At 38.7% G+C, this 19,810-nt stretch overlaps 2 protein-coding genes and 1 long non-coding RNA gene across 4 annotated transcripts; 2 read left to right on the forward strand and 1 right to left on the reverse strand.

The window, feature by feature from the left end:
* Nucleotides 1–67: 67 nt before the first annotated feature.
* LOC120082206 (pre-mRNA-processing factor 17) lies at nucleotides 68–3,459 on the reverse strand. 2 transcript variants are annotated; one of them, XM_039037482.1, is made up of 2 exons: nucleotides 1,235–3,458; nucleotides 68–284 (listed from the first exon to the last, which is right to left on the reverse strand). In XM_039037482.1, exons 1-2 carry the CDS (start codon nucleotides 2,971–2,973, stop codon nucleotides 278–280), a joined length of 1,746 nt encoding a protein of 581 aa, XP_038893410.1. In that variant the 5' UTR covers nucleotides 2,974–3,458; the 3' UTR covers nucleotides 68–277. The 2 variants fall into 2 exon arrangements, with proteins under 2 accessions (XP_038893410.1, XP_038893411.1); XM_039037483.1 differs by lacking the exon at nucleotides 68–284 and having other exon boundaries at nucleotides 1,231–3,459.
* Nucleotides 3,460–3,611: 152 nt separating this feature from the next.
* LOC120082209 lies at nucleotides 3,612–4,726 on the forward strand. Its single transcript, XR_005483088.1, has 3 exons — nucleotides 3,612–4,297; nucleotides 4,396–4,470; nucleotides 4,560–4,726. It is a non-coding gene; the product is annotated as an uncharacterized LOC120082209 (long non-coding RNA).
* A 3,892-nt stretch (nucleotides 4,727–8,618) lies between these two features.
* LOC120081117 lies at nucleotides 8,619–9,209 on the forward strand. Its single transcript, XM_039035791.1, has one exon. The coding sequence runs from the start codon at nucleotides 8,619–8,621 to the stop codon at nucleotides 9,207–9,209; it is 591 nt and encodes a 196-aa protein (XP_038891719.1).
* The last annotated feature ends 10,601 nt before the right edge of the window (nucleotides 9,210–19,810 follow it).

Genomic DNA, 19,810 nt, shown 5'->3' on the forward strand with positions numbered 1-19,810 from the left:
TTACAAGCGAATTATTCAATTTCCATTTCTAAACGAAAACAGGTAAGGTAAAATGAACTACACCATAAAGTTGAACAAAGTAATTTTGTATTAATTAAGTATACAAAAATGTATGAAACTAACAGTACAATGACATTGGGATAACTTCTAAGGTGATCTAACACAAAATTCAAGTTAAGATACATTCTTTTTCTAAGGGCAGATTTTCACCCAGAATTCTCCTTGTCCACAAAGTTGAGGTCAAACATGGCTTCCACAGATGATCTCAGCCTCAAATCTAGTCCCTGCATTCCACAAGTATAGATATTAATCTCCTACCGTTTTTAAAATGGCATGAGCAGAAAAAAGATCATTCCACAACTATTCACATCCCCAAAAGATGATGTTCTTCTACCCGAATCATCAAATCACGAATCAATCAAATAGTAAAGATGCATTGTTCATCACCAACATAACAACGAGAACCGAAATCGCATGACAACTAGTGCACACAGGCTGATACATTACAAATAGATTATATATAGTAATGACCATGGCTATTTAAATTGATTAAGAAAACCAACCAGAATGAATCCACTGACCTTCGACCACACAGATTAACAAATGTGAAATAATAGAACAAATTTTAGTACAAAGGAATCAAAAGGGAAGGGAGGTGTTGGAAAGAAAGGCAATAGGCTAATGACTAACTAAAGGATTTTGGCAAAACCATAAGGTCTTTATATCTGAGATCTGGTCAATATCACAAAGGCAGAAACATCATTAGGTTCCTGCCTTTGCAATTCCAAAAAGACATGAAGGTACTCGCCACAATATGAGATCATCAACAATGATTATGGACAATGGATTCACTAACAGGAAAAACGCATTCTGTCAGCACCTTCCAAAGTTGAATTCATATTTAGTCCCTATGACAGCCAAAGGTGAACAGAAAATGACCTGAAATCTTTAAGCCAGTCGTTTTGGTGTCACAAAAATGTAACATGCATGAGGGTAACCAAAGTTTCATTCAGATATTAATAAGTCAAGAAGTCAATCGAAAGATAACAATACAAAGAGTCACAAAGAACACCACAGATCAGCACAAACCCAGTATTTTTCCTTCACTGCAGAACTATCTTTAAAAGAAATATATCATGCTGAAGGGTAAAAGAAATATGAATTGGCATGGCCTATTAAAAGTTCATAACAAAATATCCAAAAGTATCACACCAAGTTAAAGGGATTTACTTACCAATACTTTATCAGCCCATCCCAGCCGCACGTTGCTACTTTACTTTGTTCCAATGGATGCCACTCACACCCAATGCATACACCTTCGTGACACTTGAGAGTTCTGAATACCTTGCAGGTTTTCCAGTCCCAAAACCAGCACTTACCCTCACCATCACCAGACATAACAAAACGCCCATCTGGAGAGAAGTTAACCTGACAAGCGTATCCTGCCACAATGTGCCCAGCAAACCTCTTTTTCTTGTTTAGCTGAAATCTCTCCCTAGTGCTATAAATAAGAATCTGATTGTCTAAACTCTGTGCTGCGAGCCAATTAGTATTGGGATGTACAGAAATGGAGGGCATGGAATGCATGTGAGGCTCACTAATATATTTAATAACAACAGGAATTCCAAATTCCCAAACACGGAGAGACTTGTCATCACTTGATGTAACAAACCTCCTATTATTGTCTACAAATGTAATGGTATTCACTGCTCCTAAATGTTGATCATACTCTTGTGTAATCTGTCCTGTGTTCATATCCCACTGAACGATCTTCTTATCACTCATCCCTGCCAGCAAGATATTCTGCTTATCATCGTCAGGATTAAGCTTAACTACATAAGGAATTTTCCCGGTGGAGAAGGTTGATATCACTTGCCCTGTTTCTGTATCCCAATACTTAATCTTTTTATCATATCCAGCAGTCAAAAACTTAGATCCATCATTACAAAATGAAATGTCCCGAACTGCCTGAGAGTGACCCATGTAGGTTCTCATACATTTACCAGAATTGAACACATCCCATATCTTAACCTTGGTATCCATACCAGCAGAAAGAATCAAATGGCCATGTTTAGGGAAGAACCTAATAGCAGATACACCCTTTGTGTGCCCGCTCCATGTATGCACCAATCTTTTTGGTATATAACAATGATCATTTGTAGCCTTTGCATCTTTCGGGGGTGCAATCCAAGATCTACCCTGGTAATCCCTCTCCTCTTTACCATGAAAAGTACTCTTATCCGCTGTAACTTCTCCCTTCTCACCACCTTTCTCTTCACCTTTCTTCTTTGCATACTCTTCTGCATATTTCTTTTGCTCCTCAGTTAGCTCAGTTTGAAGACCTTCCTTCTTTCCAGACCATGGACTCTTCCTATTCTTCATCAACCACACATCAGTGGCTGGATTATCAACTTCAGCCGTGTTCAAGTCCTCTTCTACATCTTCATTCTCATTCATTTCTTTCTTTTTCTCAATCTTCCGCTTCTTTTGCTCGTGCTGTGGAATGTTATACACGGATATGGCATCATTCTTCTGCAAAGCCTCCATATCCCCAATGTAATTGTTCCCAGCAGAAGCTGATGGGTCAGCAGCGTATCCATATTTATGGAAAGTGTTGTACTGCTCATCGAAGACAAATGGTTCAATGGACGCATCCTCCACGAAACCTAGCTTGTGGTTTCGCATGCCTTGTGCAATGCCATCCTTGGCATAGGGATGAGATGGGCCGTAAATGGGCGCCCAGAGTTGGTCGTAAGTGGGGTTGAAGGCAACGAGATGTTGAGTTGGGTCTATCGGCTTCGAAAGGGTCTGGTTGGCGTTGGCCACCGTGAGGGCTAACATTGTATCATCGACCTTAGGCGCCGAGGTTTTGGAGGGGAGAAGCCGAGGCGGAGAGGCTTCTGGTGAAGATGTAAGCTGTTTAGGGCTTCCGTCATCGTCGTTTTGATCTGTGTATGACTGGAGAAGATCCATAACAATGCCTCGAGAACAGCGATAACCCTGATTTATACTCTGAACGATTCGAAGCTGAATTGACTTCCCCTTCCACAGCTGACCGAATCAACAAAAATGTAGAGTAATACTAATTCTTTAAACCCTAATTCAGTTCCACAAATTTCTTCCCAACCAAAGCAAGCCTTCTTCTTTCCCTCTCTTCTGTAGCTAAGAAAGAGATTCGAAGGTTGAACCTTAACCGACAAATCGATGAATGAAAAGATGAATCAGAAGAAGAGACGAGGAATCCAGTAGAAGAAATTCAATTACCTCATGCTAGGGTTTTAGTGTTGTAAGATGAGATCAAATCGAATCGATATTAATCCAACAATATGCGAAATTTCAATTTAATAGTAAATCAAATTTAAAAAACGGAGGGGATTTTGAAGACTAATCGCAGAAAATAAAATCTCTCCTCCACCGAAAGGGTGTTTTTCACCTTGGATCTAAGTATTAAAAAGATTATGGTATATCCTTTTTCTAATATAACGATATCTCTCTATATAATTTTTGTTTTCATTTTATAATTAAAAAAATTTGTTTTCAACTTAATTATCCTCTCGAAAATTTTAAATTTGTTGGTTTAGAATTTCCAAGAGTTTAATATAAATGACTTATTTACTAAATAATTTTTGGAGTGACAAAACAAGTTTAAATTATACCAAATATCATGAATTTTATAGTAGATTTTGTAACGTCTCGAAATTTAGGTAAATTTAAATTAATTCATGAAATTATTCGTTTCTTTAATAAGGCCAAAGTTTAGGCAACTAAATAATTTGTGGGGTTGTTATATTTATTTATTTATTTATTTTTTTTTTTTGTTTTGTTTTGTTTTACCTTTTTTAAGAGGAATTAGGGTTAAGGGTTTGGTTATTTTAAAAAGGGGACCTCGGGATGTGTGTAGTAAAGAAAAAAATAGAAAAGGGAAAATCTTCTTCTTCTTCTTCTCCTAGCCGCACGCCTCTCTCTCCAAGTCTTCTTCTCCCAGCCGGTCTTCTTCTTCTAGCCGCGCGATGAGCCCGCCGCCTAGCTGTAGTCGTCGTCGACTGTGCACCAAGAGGCATCGCCGTTCGAGTCGTGCTGCCAACTGTCATTCTCTGTCGCACTTGCCATCGCCGCCCCAGGCATGTGCCGTGACTGTCTCCGTCGACCTCAGTCGCGTTCGCTGTCGCCGTAAGACGCGAGCCACGTCATCTGCAGCTACGTTCTACAATCGTCGTCAGGGCTGTTGACATCTGCGGCAGTGGTTGTCCAAACAGTGTCGAGCCTACTCGTATGGCCTCTGTTCGCGCACTGTGGGGTAAGAACTTGATCGTTTTGGTCAGTTTTTTTGAAGTTTCTTGAAAGGTCTTGGCTATTTAGTGAAATTTTGGCTCGATTGGTCCAACTTTGAATTAGGAGACTGAGGTGCAGGTTCTATGGCGTTGTAGCAGCCACCAAAGTCTTCATTGGTTCTTTTTGGCAAGTTTTGGGGTAAGTTGTGTGAGGACTGCTGAATTAATTTGTTTAGATTTTGGGGATTCGCCCCACAAATTGAACTAAATGTTTGTGGTTGGTGTTAGGGGCTTTGACTCAAGCCTTTGCTAATTTAGGAGGGAGTTTCAGGTATTCGTTTTCTTTTGCGTGGGCCTAAACCCAAGGTAAGCGATTTACTAACGGTTCGCCCTCGAACCTAAGCATGTGTACCATTGGTTCTAATTGGAATATAATATTTTGATATGTTTGTTTATGGATGAATGAATGGTGAACGATTATGTCATCTTAGCATGATTTATGACGTTGGATGAATGTTTATGTCTGTATGAGATTGCAGTGACTGTTAACGTTTCCATTGGGCTAAGCACATCGCATGTCTATGATAGTACCCATCGAGGTCACTACTTATGAAAGCATGCCTTCGGGTTCGTCGCTTATGCTTATGCCTATGCCTACGCTTACGATGCCATTGTGCACTTGTGTCCCGATGGGAAGGCTAACAGATCACTTAGTGGGCCCAATAGTGGGTTGCTTACTGAGTATACCTATATACCTGTCTCTTATACACATCTGTCTAATAGTTCACTTAGTGGGCCCAATAGTGGGTTGCTTACTGAGTATACCTATATACCCACCTTTTTTTTTTCCTCTCATGTTTTTTAGGTAAAGATAGAGATAGACCGGCGCATGATAAGAGAGATCTGTGACCTGGCCATTTGAACGAGTCCTTGTTTCCGCTCTTAGGTTTCACTTTGCTAGAGTCTGATCTAAAAGTTAGGCGTTTTAAAAACTTATAGTTTCTCCATAAATTCATTTATTGATTTATTTAAATGCTATTTATTTTTAAGTTAGGTCAGGGGTACCCCGAACAATGAATCGTTTTGTTTTGTAAATTCTCGATTTTTTTTCTTTTTGAGGCTCTCTTCTATATTCCGTGAGTTTTATTTAACATAATAACCCTATTTATTCATTCTTTTTTTTTTTCCTTTATCTATTTTACCTAAATTTCGTTCGAAAAAATGTATTGCCAATTTCATTTAATTCTAATAACTTATAGAGTATCGTCCTGGAAATATATTAGAAATTATGGTCGTTACAGTTGGTATCATCGTGAGTCCAAATTGTTCCTTACGGCCACAATGGATCTCTCATCATCGCCAGGTATGTCGTTTAAAGTTCTTTAGGGAATTATATATGAAATCTTACCTGTTGTGCAGTCGTTTGATGGATTTCCCCGCTAGTGTTTATTAAAGCGTTACGTGTGGTTATTGTTGGAACATATCATCATGTAGCAGAAGTGACAAAGATCCATAAGCACTCTAATTCATTATTTTTGGTAGAAATGAAAGCATGCTTCAACGAAAATAAATGGGTTTCATGACATACCTTTGTAGAACTATCTTAAAGCTTGAAACCAACTGCAAATCTCCTCTTAATCTTGTTGACCACCCCAAGGTCTTCCCTACTATCCTCTTGGTGCTCTAGATTGAGTAGTGAGACTCAAAATAAGCCTGAATTAAGGAAATTCAGAGACAAGCTCACAACAGCAATCTAATGTGAAGAACACCCTTCTTCTTACGAATGTTTCAGAAAAATTCTATCGGTTGCAACGCCTCAAAATCACTACAGTCTCTTTAATATATTGCAGACATTCATGCAAAAAGATTTGCTGCATCAGATGTAGCTCATGCTTGGAGTTAACGAAGCTTGAAGAATGGGTTGTTAGTGAGTTACTTGATGAAGACAATGGAAAATACTTATTTTCCATTTTGTGTTTTTCCTTTCTTTTTCAATTTATCAATATTGATTTCATAAATCAATTTATTTAATAAAATTGAAAACATTATTAATTTTACAAAATTAATTTAAATTAATTTTCTTAATAAAATAATAAATAATTATAATAATTATAATAATTCTAGTTTATTATATCAAAATATTAAATTAATTTTTACACAATTCCATCTTCAAATATTTAAATCATATTTCTCCAATTTCATTTAATTCTATTTGAACACTTCAAATTAACTTATCACGCTATTATAGAGCTAATCCATTTACGAACTAGTAGAAGAACCTCGTGGACCTATAGATCATGGGCTCCAACGATCCAAGCTTAATCGGCTAAACTCATTAGACCGAACTAACCCCCATTCGTTAACTAATGGGTGATCCACTAAAACCCATAACTGAACTCCCCTCACTATAGATATATTATACCCACTCGATATAACCAATGATTAATATGTTAACCCTCACAGGTTATTCGTAATAACAGCTGGGTTTGAATCTCTATTTTACCCCCGAAATTCCTCTTGTTCCTTAAGTCCCAATGATCCCCTAATAAACAATTGATTTGTGATCCAATCAACAAATCGAATTCCTCTCGGCAATGATGAGGGTGAGGCCTCTTTGTTCAAGACCTAGAATTAGCTTGAAGGGAAAAACCTCTCTACTAACCCTAATCGGGTAGGAGTGAATTACGTCTTGCACCCTATGTCCCCAGCTATTCATCCGGTCTTATCCCAAAAGAGGAAGCTTTATTGAGCAGAGACAGTTGGTCTACTCTAACCGTTTGCAGATCAAAGGATAATCCCGAACAAAACAGGAGTTTTATAGTTAGCTTAGGATTAAGAGTCAAGTTACCTAGGTCATCTCTTTGAAAATAGTCAGTCTTAAACAGTAAACAGCGTTATAAAAGTAAGAGTGACTGATTTCGTGGTCCGATCTTGCACAAAACTTATTTACACAGACATCTCACTTCTCATGTCTCAACATGAACGAATTAGGATCACTTTGTTTTGTAGCACTTTACAACTCTTTGTAACAACTACAGAGTAGGCCGCATCCAATAGTGTTACCAGAATAAGGCACCCAACCTTATTCATATACTACATATCATTTTGACTATTTACTCGAACCTGATCCACTTGTATGTCTCCACATAAAGTTCAAGTACTCATGTAATAGTCAAAGGGACTTTAGTTTATTGGATTTCTAAAAAAACAATATATTCAATAATAACTTATTGAATTTTCAGAATAAGTTATATTGTTTACAAACCACGAGTTTTAGGACATAAAACCCAATAGTTATCAGGTATGGTACCACGAACTAGAGGAAGGGTCCGTCGAGGTAAGAAGGTAGTTGGGGAGTAGGACCCTGACGTACAAGACTCTGAGGTGCAGAGCCAAGAAATGTGGGACTCACCACCTCATGACCTTTCTGAGTCAACCTGGCAAAGGGTTAGACTAAGAAGCAGGTCTCGAACTTCGCTTGTGCCCTCGCCAGGACCGTCATCCTCAGAAATTCCAGTAAAGTATATGGCCATGGCTGCAACTATTGGGAATGTCATCACACAGGCCATAGTAGGGCAACTAAGGGATATTATGGCCAAGCAGATAGCTCAGCATGCACAGTCGCAATAAGTGTCATCCTCGTCGGTCCCGTTACCACAAGTTTAGAACTAAGATAGGGCCCCAAATCGGACGGTGGAAAGCCTTTACTTGGAGGTCGGATATCTACGGGACTTCAAGAAGTATAATCCCCTAACGTTTTACGGGTCCCTGAAAGACCCCACGAACGCAGAGTTGTGGTTGTCCACTGTGGAGGGGATTTTTTAGTACATGAGGTGTTTAGAGGAGCAGAAGTTGCAGTATGCCGCCTTTGTTCTCATCAATAATGCCAAGCACTGGTGGCGCTCAACTGAAAGAATGATAGAAGACACGTGGGACCAGTTCAAGGAGCGGTTTTATGAGAAGTACTTCTCTGTTCACATGAGGTACAACAAGCAGGCAAAGTTTATGAATCTGAAGTAGGGGACCATGATAGTAGAGAAGTATGAGGGAGGATTTTCACAGGCTATCTTGCTTTGCCCCTAATTTGGTGTCTACTGAAGCAAAAAGGGCTGAAGGATTTGTGCAAGGACTTCAGACGGGGTGTAAGGTATTGTGCAAGCTTTGAAGTCTCCCAACCTATGCCGCAGTACTCCAAGCGACAGCATGTATGGGTTGTCCTTCAGGGATAGAGTTCCTGAAGTCCTTGACGGAGGAACCTGCCCCAGGAAAGAAGAGGAAAGCTGAGCAGAATGCTCCGGGAACTCCGCAGAAGGTTCAAAGTACAGACAGGTCGCTAGGGCACACCCAATGGCAACTACTGCTTTAGGAGAAGTTTTGAGGGAAAGATCAGTGTACAAGTCATGTGGAAAGCGTCATTGGGGATACTGTCTGATTGGCATGGGGACTTGCTTCAGATGTAAGCAGGCAAGACATACGGCGGACCAATGCCCTAGTAGTAGTTTCGCAAGTGTAGGGGTTCAGCCCCTAAGTTCGCATAAGGGTAGCTCAAGTCAACAGCAGCAGCAGGGTCGGGTCTATGCCACCAATCGTCGAGAAGCTGAGCATTTGGGAATAGTATTGATAGGTACGCTCCCAATCTTAGGGCATTATGCCTTGGCATTATTTGACTTTGGCTTGTCTCACTCTTTCATTTCATCGTTGTTTGTAAAGCATGCTATGCTAGTTTTAGAACCCTTGGGTTATGTTTTATCAGTATCTACACCGTCAGGAGAAATTATGTTAGCATGTGAAAAGATAAAAGCGTGTCAGTTAGAAATAGCGAACTGCACCCTTGATGTGACTTTAATAGTGTTAGACATGCGTGACTTTGATGTGATTCTGGGCATGGATTGGTTGGTTGCCAATCATGCTAGCATAAGGAAGCCCGTTTTAAGTTGAAGGGGGGCAGGACGGTAGTTTTGCCCAATATGATTTCAGCTGTAAAGGCTAAGAGGTTGACTAACCAAGGTGTCTGGGGCATCTTGGCTAGCGTAGTTGACACTAGAGAAACCGAGATTGCTCTAACCTCTGAACCAGTTGTGAGAGATTATCCCGATGTATTTCCAGAAGAACTTCTAGGGTTACTTCCACCAAGGGAGATTGATTTTGTGATCGAGTTGAAGCCAGACACTATTCGCATATCCAAAGCTCCGTACATAATGGCTCTGATCGAATTGAAATAACTAAAGGTCCAGTTGAACTACTTGATAAAGGGTTCATACAACCTAGTGTTTCTCCGTGGGGTGCACTAGTGTTATTTGTAAAGAAAAAGGATGGATCATTACGCTTATGCATAAACTACAGGGAGTTGAATAAGGTGACCATTAAGAACAAGTACCTGCTTCCTAGGATCAATGACCTGTTTGACCAGCTATAGGGAGCTACTGTATTTTCCAAGATTGACCTACGGTCAGGTTACTACCAACTGAGGATAAGGGACAGTGATATCCCAGAGACTACGTTCCGATCCAGATACGAACATTACAAGTTCATTGTAATGTCCTTTGGTCTGACCAATGCTCCAACGATATTCATGGATTTGATGAACAGGGTGTTCACGGATTTCCTGGACACATTGGTATTGTTTTCATTGATGACATCTTGGTTTATTCCAAGACAGAGACGAAACACGAGGAACATCTTTGGAAAGTCCTAAGAATGCTGAGGGAAAACAAACTGTATGCAAAGTTTTCTAAGTGCGAGTTCTGGCTACAAAAGGTGTCCTTTCTTGGGCACGTGGTGTCGAAGGACGGGGTTTCAGTGATCCAGCTAAGATTGAGGTTGTTACAAATTAGCCCCGCCCTACAATAGTCAGCGAGGTGCGCAATTTCCTGGGGTTGGCTGGGTACTATCGTAGGTTTGTAGAGAATTTCTCTAGCATGCCTGCACCGTTGACTCAGCTAACCAAGAAAGGAACTTCGTTCGTTTGGAGCAAAGCTTGTGAGGACAATTTTTAGGACCTCAAGCAGAGGTTAGTTTCAGTACCGGTTCTCACGATACCAGATGGCTCCGAGAATTTCGTGATCTACAGTGATGCTTCTAAGAAGGGTTTGGGTTGTGTGCTTATGCAACATAGTAGAGTGGTCACCTATGCCTCCCGCCAGTTGAAAACCCATGAGCGAAACTATCATACTCACGACTTGGAACTGGTAGCGGTGGTGTTTTCCCTAAAAATCTGGACGCACTACTTGTATAGAGAAAAGATCCAGGTTTTCACCGACCACAAGAGTTTGAAATACTTCTTCACCCAGAAAAGGTTAAATATGAGGTAGTGCAGGTGGCTTGAGTTAGTAAAGGACTACAACTGCGAGATCCTCTACCACACAGGTAAGGCGAATGTGGTGGCTGATGCCCTCAATCGAAAGACTGCTCATTCGACCGCCTTGATCACTAAGCAGGTTCAGTTGTGTAAGGATTTGAAGCAAGCAGAGATAGCGGTGACAGGGGGAAGTCACTTCGCAACTAGCTCTATTGACAGTACAACCAACCTTGAGGCAGAGGATTATTATTGCACAGCAGGGTGATCTGGACCTTGTTCAGAAATGTCATCAAGTAGGGTCAGGCCAGGTCAGTGAATTTTATGTGTCGATGGACTAGAACCTTATGTATCAGGTTCTCTAAATTGGAGGGCACCACGTGAGGCTGGCTTCATAGAGTAGCGTTACCTCCATCTCTTGTCGGTGAAAGGATAATGGGTCATTTCTTCATGACCCAATGATACTTCGTAGGACGGTTCGAGCCCGACAACTAATTCTTAAAAAAAAAAACCAATTGAAGAAACTCTTAACGAAGAGCATCCATCAGCGCATTCAGGTCTTTCCGATTTCATTGTGACCGATATACAACAAATACATTCCAACAGATAGTTATGCAAATTAACACTAATTAACGGTATGCTTCGTACAATAAAACAAAAAAGGAAAGAGATCTCATACCAGTTGAAGACTCTCTTCAAACGTCGAACTCAAAGCAGCGGAAGGACCTCTACACGAACTCTATCACCCAGCAAATCAGTCGACTGCGGTAGCACGATCGTCTACACGAACGGCAGCAACACAAACAAGCACGAACAAGTCAGCAGTGGGGACGACACCATCGGATGGAATCCTTGGTATTCTCGGAGTGAGAATCCAAAGCGTGGTCTTTGGTGAATTTGGTAGAGGTAGGAGAAAAGACAGATTGTGTAGACGATAAGCAAGTGGGAGAGAAAGAGCTATCGTATAGCAGGGATGCTTATCATTTAGATGAAGCTACACGATCGTGTATGTTTTACTAATTGATCGTTTAATAAAAGGTAGACAATCGTTTAGAAAACGCGGCACTCTATGCGATCGTTTAGGAAAGCTAAGCGATCATTTAAGGAAAGGCGTGCGATCGTTTGGATGCTGGTGTGCGATCATTTAGACGATAAGATACTATCGTATAGGCTCTCAAGCTAGACAGTCGTTTACGTTTCCACACCGATTGTGAATTTTCAAACTTTTTGCAAAATAAAAATAATTTTTATTTTATTCATCGGTTACCATAACCAAATGTAGCTGCTCCCACTAACGCATGATTGAGGAGGATAATACAGCCAATTATCTCATAATTAACCAATTTAATAATAAATGAATATAATCATACTATATTCTTACCAACAACCAATTATCTCATAATTAACCAATTTAATAATAAATGAATATAATCATACTATATTCTTACCATATAGTTTGATATCATATATCTACTATAGTAATTTCTCCTTCACTTGATATAAATTATATTTATATCTAATTTCCTCCAAAATAATGTATCTCATACATTTAGCCAATTATATCATATATAATTAACTAGTTCAATTATATCATATATAATTAAATTCCCTCTTGTCAATTTGAACATTTCAAACTGACCAAATACTGATTCTCGACTTTATCCAAGCTATCTAAGGGACCTAATGGACCTGTGGCTAAGCTCCAACGGTCCGTAAATAGCTGGCTAAACTTTTTAGCCACGAGATCCACCATCCATTAACAGCCAGACATTCCACTAAAGACCAACAACTGAACTCTTCTTACTACAGATATATTTCTGTGTCCATTGGATATAACCAATTATGAGTATGATGACCCTTCATAGATGCTCGTAAGTACAGCTGGGCCAATTTATCGTTTTGCCCCTGTAGTTACATCTCACTTCTTGAGTACCACTGATTCCTCTAATGAACAATACAACATAGTCCCTCTATTGTAACATCTTTCGGGCCAAGAGAAGGTGTGTGACGCACATCGTTCAAGCCCTAGAACCAGTCCTTAAGAGAGCTATCTATCTACTTTGCCTCTACTTCAGGGAAAGAGTGAATTCCATCTTATGTAGCTTGAGTTCCCAGCTCCCAAATCAGACAAATCCCAAAATGATAGGTTTGAACGGCTACTTGGTTCACTCGCACCCATACAAATCGAAGGACTGCCCTCAATGGTAGGAGTGCCCAGCTCACTTCAGGATTGAGGTCATGTTACCTATGGTCATCCTAGTGAAGTGAAGTCTTTGTCATGAATGGTGTTATATAACGAGACGTTAACACTTCGTGGTTATGTCTTCTTTGTATAGAACGCCTCCGCTCGCATGTCCCCTACACGAATGATCAGGATCAGACCATTTGTGACAATTCCACAAAGCGGGCCACATCCGTAGCGTTACTAGGATAAGGTTTCCTTCATATATCCATATACTACATACCATTTTGGTTATCACTCAAGACATGATCCACTTGTATGTCACCACATACATGCTTAAGTTACATACAGATAACTAGGGATTTTATGTTTATTGGTTTGTGGTAAACTAAATAAAAAATACAACAGAGCAAAATCAAGATGTGAAGTAAATATCATATATTATACAACACAAGCATTCGTACAAATTGTTTACAAACTACAGGACACGAGACTTTAGGGCATCAACCCCAACAATGCGTACCTGTAGATGATGGCCTGAAAGGGAAAGTGTTGACAGAAGCTCACAACTCCTCATTCTCGATGCATCCAGATAGTACCAAAATGTATCAAGATTTGAAGTGGTATTACTGGTGGTTCAATATGAAAAGGGAGATAGCTGACTATGTCAGCAGATGCTTAGTCTGTCAACAAGTGAAGGCCCCAAGGCAGAAGCTAGCGGGCTTGCTATAGCCATTGGATGTGCCAGAATGGGAGTGAGAGAGCGTGTCTATGGATTTCATTACAGGTTTGCCCAGGACAGCGAAGGGTTTCTCAGTGATTTGGGTTGTGATAGACAGGCTCACCAAAGTGGTGCATTTTATTCCAAGGAAGCCCACGTATGCAGTGAGTAAGTGGGCTCAGCTATACGTGAAGGAGATAGTAAGATTACATGGTGTGTCAGTGTCATTGTGTCCGACAGGGACCCTCGTTTCACTTCCAGTTTTTGGAAGAGCCTCCAGGCAGCCTTGGGGACGCAGTTAAACTTCAGTACAACCTTCCACCCCCAGACGGATGGGAAAACAGAACACTTGAATCAAATGTTGGAGAACATGTTGCGCACTTGTGCGTTGGAGTTCTCAGGGAGTTGGGACTCCCACTTGCATTTGGCAGAGTTTGCTTATAATAATAGCTATCAGACTACCATTAGCATGTCGCCATTTGAAGCTTTTTACGGTAGAGGTTATAGGTCTCCTATTTACTGAGGTGAGGTTGGGGAGAGAAAACTGATGGGAACTGAGTTAGTGGAGTTGACAAATGAAGCCATGTAGAAGATCATGGCTTGAATACTAGCAGTACAAAGTAGACAAAAAAGTTACGCTGATGTTAGGCGTAAAGATCTTGAGTTCGAGGTAGGTGATAAAGTGTTCCTGAAAGTGGCGCCCATGAAGGGTGTCCTGAGATTCGGAAAGAAGGGTAAGCTAAGTCCACATTTTGTAGGGCCATTCGAAATCTTGGAGCGAATCAGCTCTGTGGATTACTGTTTGGCTTTGCCACCGTCTCTCTCCGTGGTCCATAATTTTTTTCATGGCTCCATGCTGAGGAAGTATTTAACAGACTCGTCTCATGTGGTTGACTTTGAGCCATTTGTTGGGTTTTATGTCCTAAAACTCACAGTTTGTAAAATAATAAACATTTTCTATAATCAATAAACTTGTTATTGATTTCATAAATTGTATGAAAGTCAAAATCCAATAAATTAAGACCCGTGACTATTGTATGAATACTTGAACTTTATGTGGAGATATAAGAGTGGATCAGATTCAAGTAAATAGTCAAAATGATCTATGGTACATGAATAAGGTTGGGTACCTTATTCTGGTAACACCATTGGATGCGGCCTACTCTGTAGTTGTTACAAAAAGTTGTAAAGTGTTACATACGATGTGATCCTAATTTGTACATGTATGACATGAGAAGTGAGGGCATCCTATGCAATGAGTTTGCATAAGATCAGGACCAAGAAATAAGTCACTCTTACTTTATAATGTTGTTTACTATTTAAGACTGACTATTTTACCTAGATGGCCTAGGTAACTCGATCTTAATTCTGAGCTAACTATGAACTCCTGTTTATTCGGGATTGCCCTTAGATTTGCATAGTTGAGGGTTGGCTCAACAACGTCGGCTCAATAAGACTTTCATTTTAGGGATAAGAGAAAGGTTATTCTCTCAAGTACTGAATCCAAGTCTTGAACAAGGGGCCCCACCCTCTCACTGGGCTGAGAGAGTTTGGTTTAGTGATTGGATCACAAACCAATTATTCATTAGAGGATTAGTAGGGATTTGAGAAATTAGACGTAATCTCGAGGGTAAAACAGATATTTGACCCAACCGTTATTACGAACAACTTGTGAAGGGTTGACTTGCTGATTATGGTTAAATCGTGTGAACATAATATATCTACAGTGAGGGAAGTGCAACTATGGGCTTTAGTGGAGTAACCCATTAGTTAATGAATGGAGATTAATTTGGTCTAATGAGTTTAGCCAATTAATCTTGAATCGTTGGAGTCTATGATCTGTAGGTCCGTGAGGTCCCCCTACTAGCTCGTAACGGACTAGCTCTAGAATAGTGTGATAAGTTAATTTGAAACGTTCAAATTAGAATTAAAGGAATTAGTAATTATATGAGATATAATTACATGTTTAATTTGAGAATTAAACGGAATAAGAGAATTTATATATTTAAATATGATTTAAATATATAAAGATGGATATGTGTTAAAATTAATTTAATATTTGATATTAAATTAATTAAATTTTATTAAATAATTAATTTATGAAACTAATTATTTTTTCTTTTTTAAAATCAAAATAGATTTTTTAAAATCAAAATTTGATTTTATGATAAAATTGAAAAGGAAAAAACAACAACAAAACACTATATGGAAAAAAGAGTTTTTCCATTATCCATCTTTGTAGTTGCTCACACATGAAGCATTTGCTTGGCCTTGTCTTCTCCAAGCATGAGCTTCAACTCATGCAACTCTTTTCTTTGCATGTTGATCTGCAATATAATGAAGAGATTGGAGTGAAAATCGAGCATGCAATCTATAGAGATTTTGAGAGAAAATTTGGTTTGAAGAAAGAGTTCTTCGGCTAGTTTTTTTGCAATGAGCATTTCTCCTTCTACCATTGATTCAAGCTTGTTTTGAGTCCCACAACTCAATCTAGAGCACCAAGGGAATAGTGGGGAAGAGATGGTCTACAATAAGATTCGGAGAAGATAACAACTGGAAAAAGAGCTTTGAAGAAGTTCTACAAGAGGTATGTCTTGAAACTCACTTGTTTTTCTGCAAGAGCATGCTTTATATTTTGCCAAAATTAGTGAATTTAAGTACTTAGATGATCCTTGTGCTTCTGTTGTTGCTACTACAATCCTACACCCTTGCAGCTGAATGAAAACTTAAGTTACGAAGAGAAGCCTGCACAGATTGTGGCCAGGGAGGTGAAAGTTTTGTGTAACAGGGAGGTGCCACTTGTGAAGGTCCTGTGGCAGAATCATCAATTTGAGGAAGCAACTCAGGAGTGAGAGGATGAGATGAGAACACTGCATCCAGAGCTTTTCCAGGACTAGAACTTTCGAGGATGAAAGTTTCTTAAGGAGGAAAAGTTGTAACGTCCCGGAATTTAGGTAAAATTAAATTAATTCATGAAATTATTTGTTTCTTTTAAATCAAGGCCAAAGTTTAGGCAACTAAATAATTTGTGGGGTTGTTATATTTATTTATTTTCCTTTTTTTTTTTGTTTTGTTTTGCCTTTTTTAAAAAGGAATTAGGGTTAAGGGTTTGTTTATTTTAAAAAGGGGACCTCGGGATGCATGTAGTAAAGAAAAAAAAAAGGAAAAGGGAAAATCTTCTTCTTCTTCTCCCGGTCGCACGCCTCTGTCTTCAAGTCTTCTTCTCCTAGTCGGTCTTCTTCTTCCAGCCACACGATGAGCCTGCAGCCTAGCCATAGTCGTCGTTGATTGTGCACCAAGAGGCATCACCATTCGAGTTGTGTCGCCAACTGTTGTTCTCCGCCGCGCTTGCCATCGTCGTCCCAAGCATGTGTCGTGACTGTCTCTGTCGACCTTAGTCGCGTTCGCTGTCGCCGTCAAGATGCGAGCCACACTGTCCTCATCTGCGTTCTACCATCATCGTCAGGGCTGTTGACATACGTGACAGTTTTCGTCTGAACAGCGTCGAGTCTGCTCGTATGACTTCTGTTCGTGCACTGTGGAGTAAGAACTTGATCGTTTTGGTCAGTTTTTTTGAAGTTTCTTGAAAGGTCTTGGCTATTTAGTAAAATTTTGGTTTGATGATTGGTCCAACTTTGAATCAAGAGACTGAAGTGGAGGTTATAAGGCGTTGTAGCAGCCGCCAAAGTCTTCATTGGTTCTTTTTGGCAGGTTTTGGGGGTAAGTTGTGTGAGGACTGCTGAATTGATTTGTTTAGATTTTGGGGATTTGCCCCACAAATTGAACTGTGTTTGTGGTTGGTATTAGGGGCTTTGACTCAAGCCTTTGCTAATTTAGGAGGGAGTTTCAGCTATTCGTTTTCTTTTGCGTGGGCCTAATCCCAAGGTAAGCGATTTACTAACAGTTCGCCCTTGAACCTAAGCATGCGTACCACTGGTTCTAATTGGAATGTAATATTTTGATATGTCTGTTTATGGATGAATGAATGGTGAACGATTATATATTCTTAGCATGATTTATGACGTTAGATGAATGCTTATGTCTGTATGAGATTGCAGTGACTGTTAGCATTTCCATTGGGCTAAGCACACCCTATACTTATGTACGGTGTCCTTTTGGGACCACCACTTATGTCTATGATAGTACCCACCGTGGTCACTACTTATGAAAGCGTACCTTCGGATTCACCGGTTATGCTTATGCCTATGCCAACACCTATGATGCCATCGTGCACTTGTGTCCCGATGGGAAGGCTAACAGATCACTGAGTGGGCCCAATAGTGGATTGCTTACTGAGTATACCTATATACTCACCCTTTTTTCTTTCCTCTCATGTTTTTCAAGTAAAGGTAGAGATAGACTGCGCAAGACAAGAGAGATCAGTGACCTGGCCATTTGAATGAGTCCTTGCTTTCGCATTTAGGTTTCACTTTGCTAGAGTCTGGTCTAGAAGTTAGGCGTTTTTAAAAACCTATGGTTTCTCCAGAAATTCATTTATTGATTTATTTAAATGCTATTTATTTTTAAGTTAGGTCAAGAGTATCCCGAACAATGAATCGTTTTGTTTTGTAAATTCTCGGGGTTTTTTTTCTTTTTCTTTTTTAGGCTCTCTTCTATATTCCGTTGAGTTTTATTTAACGTAATAACCTTATTAATTAATTAATTAATTAATTTTTTCCTTTATCTCTTTTACCTAAATTTCGTTCGAGAAAATGTATTGCCAAGCATATGCACGTATAGAGTAGTGTCCTGGAAATATATTAGAAATTAGGGTCGTTACAGATTTCAATTGAGAATATGGTAAAAAAAAAAAGCATTTTTAGGTTTTTCATCTTACAAAACTAGTACATTTTTTGAAAATTTGTAAAAATATTTTTTCTCGATACATCTCGACGAAATCGACCATCGAGAATTAGTTAAAAAATCAACTTTTTCCAACTTAGCGATCACCTGTTTACACACCGAGATTTATTTATTTTTTTTTTTTTGTATGTAATCTTCCCAACTCTTATACAAAATCTTATATTATTTTCAAATTTTTTCAAATTCAGTTATGTTTACTAAATATTATATCAAATTATTGCGTAATTTTTCAAATCTTTAACATAATTTATGTTTTCACAATTATATGGATATCAAAAATTCTAGATAGGTTTTCCAATTATCAAAATAGATTTTCCAAATTGATTCAACCTTCTTAAGTTTCCGGAGAGGTAATTTTTTTTAAAAATTTTTTGGTAAGATTTGGGATATATATAAAATTTCGGTGTTAATCATGCGAAAAATTGGGTAAATTTTGGGATATATATAGAATCTTGGTGTTAATCCTGGCCGAGATTCCATCGAGAAAACTCAAATATATGAATTTCAGTGTTAATTATGTTCGAGATTTCACCGAGGAAGCTCAAATATATAAAATCTTAGTGTTATTTTGTCCGGGATTAACACCGATATGCACATAATCTCGGTATATAATCTAGCAAGATGACCGAGAAAGCCCCAAACAATTGATAAGTAGGAAAAAGTTGGCTTTCTAACTAAAATCTTGTGGTCGATCTCGCTTGAGATAGACCGGAAAAAACTATTTTTACCAGTTTTTTTTTTAAAAAAAATATGTTAGTTTTGTAAGGTAAAAACTTAAATGTGCTATTTTTGACAATTTTCCTTTCAGTTATGTTTTAGACATAACTTTGGTCTAAGAGATGGCCTAAAAAATAATAAATAAAATGGGCAATTGCATGCATATCAAAATAGAATTTGATATTTGCAAGTGTGCTTTTTTTTTTTTTTTTTTAGATCTAGCAAATCGGCCTAGCCCAAACATTAAAAAAAAGTAAAAGTCTAAAATAGGGTTTGTCGTTGATGTACTCAGTATCAAGTACATTTGTTAGGTGATATACCTTATGTTGAATATATATAGATGATATACTATTGATGTATTTCATTTTAATTAAATTAGTTAATCAAGCACTTACTAATTAGTGTCTAATACACCTATGTTTTATATTTGATATACACTTGATACATTTTATATCCTTGATACACTCTTGATATGCACCCAATATGCCTGATACAATCCTGATATGCTATTGATATACACTTGATACACTACTGATATATACTTCTACACTCGATACACTACTATATACATTTGATGCACTTGATACTCACAAATACCCTCTCTATTTGATTCTCTCTATATATCACTTGATACACTACTAATATACTTTTGATACACTTGGCTGATATACTTGATAATGATGTGCTTGATTGATATACTTGATATACTTGTCAATCACGCACTCGTATATACTACTGATAAACTTTATACACTTGGCTTG

Source organism: Benincasa hispida, chromosome 7, assembly GCF_009727055.1.
Source record: "Benincasa hispida cultivar B227 chromosome 7, ASM972705v1, whole genome shotgun sequence".
Classification (NCBI taxonomy): Eukaryota; Viridiplantae; Streptophyta; class Magnoliopsida; order Cucurbitales; family Cucurbitaceae; genus Benincasa; species Benincasa hispida.

Bases quoted from the DNA above. Each gene is read 5' to 3' on its own strand.
- LOC120081117 (XM_039035791.1), top strand. From the start codon at position 8,619: ATGGCAACTACTGCTTTAGGAGAAGTTTTGAGGGAAAGATCAGTGTAC.
- LOC120082206 (XM_039037482.1), bottom strand. From the start codon at position 2,973: ATGGATCTTCTCCAGTCATACACAGATCAAAACGACGATGACGGAAGC.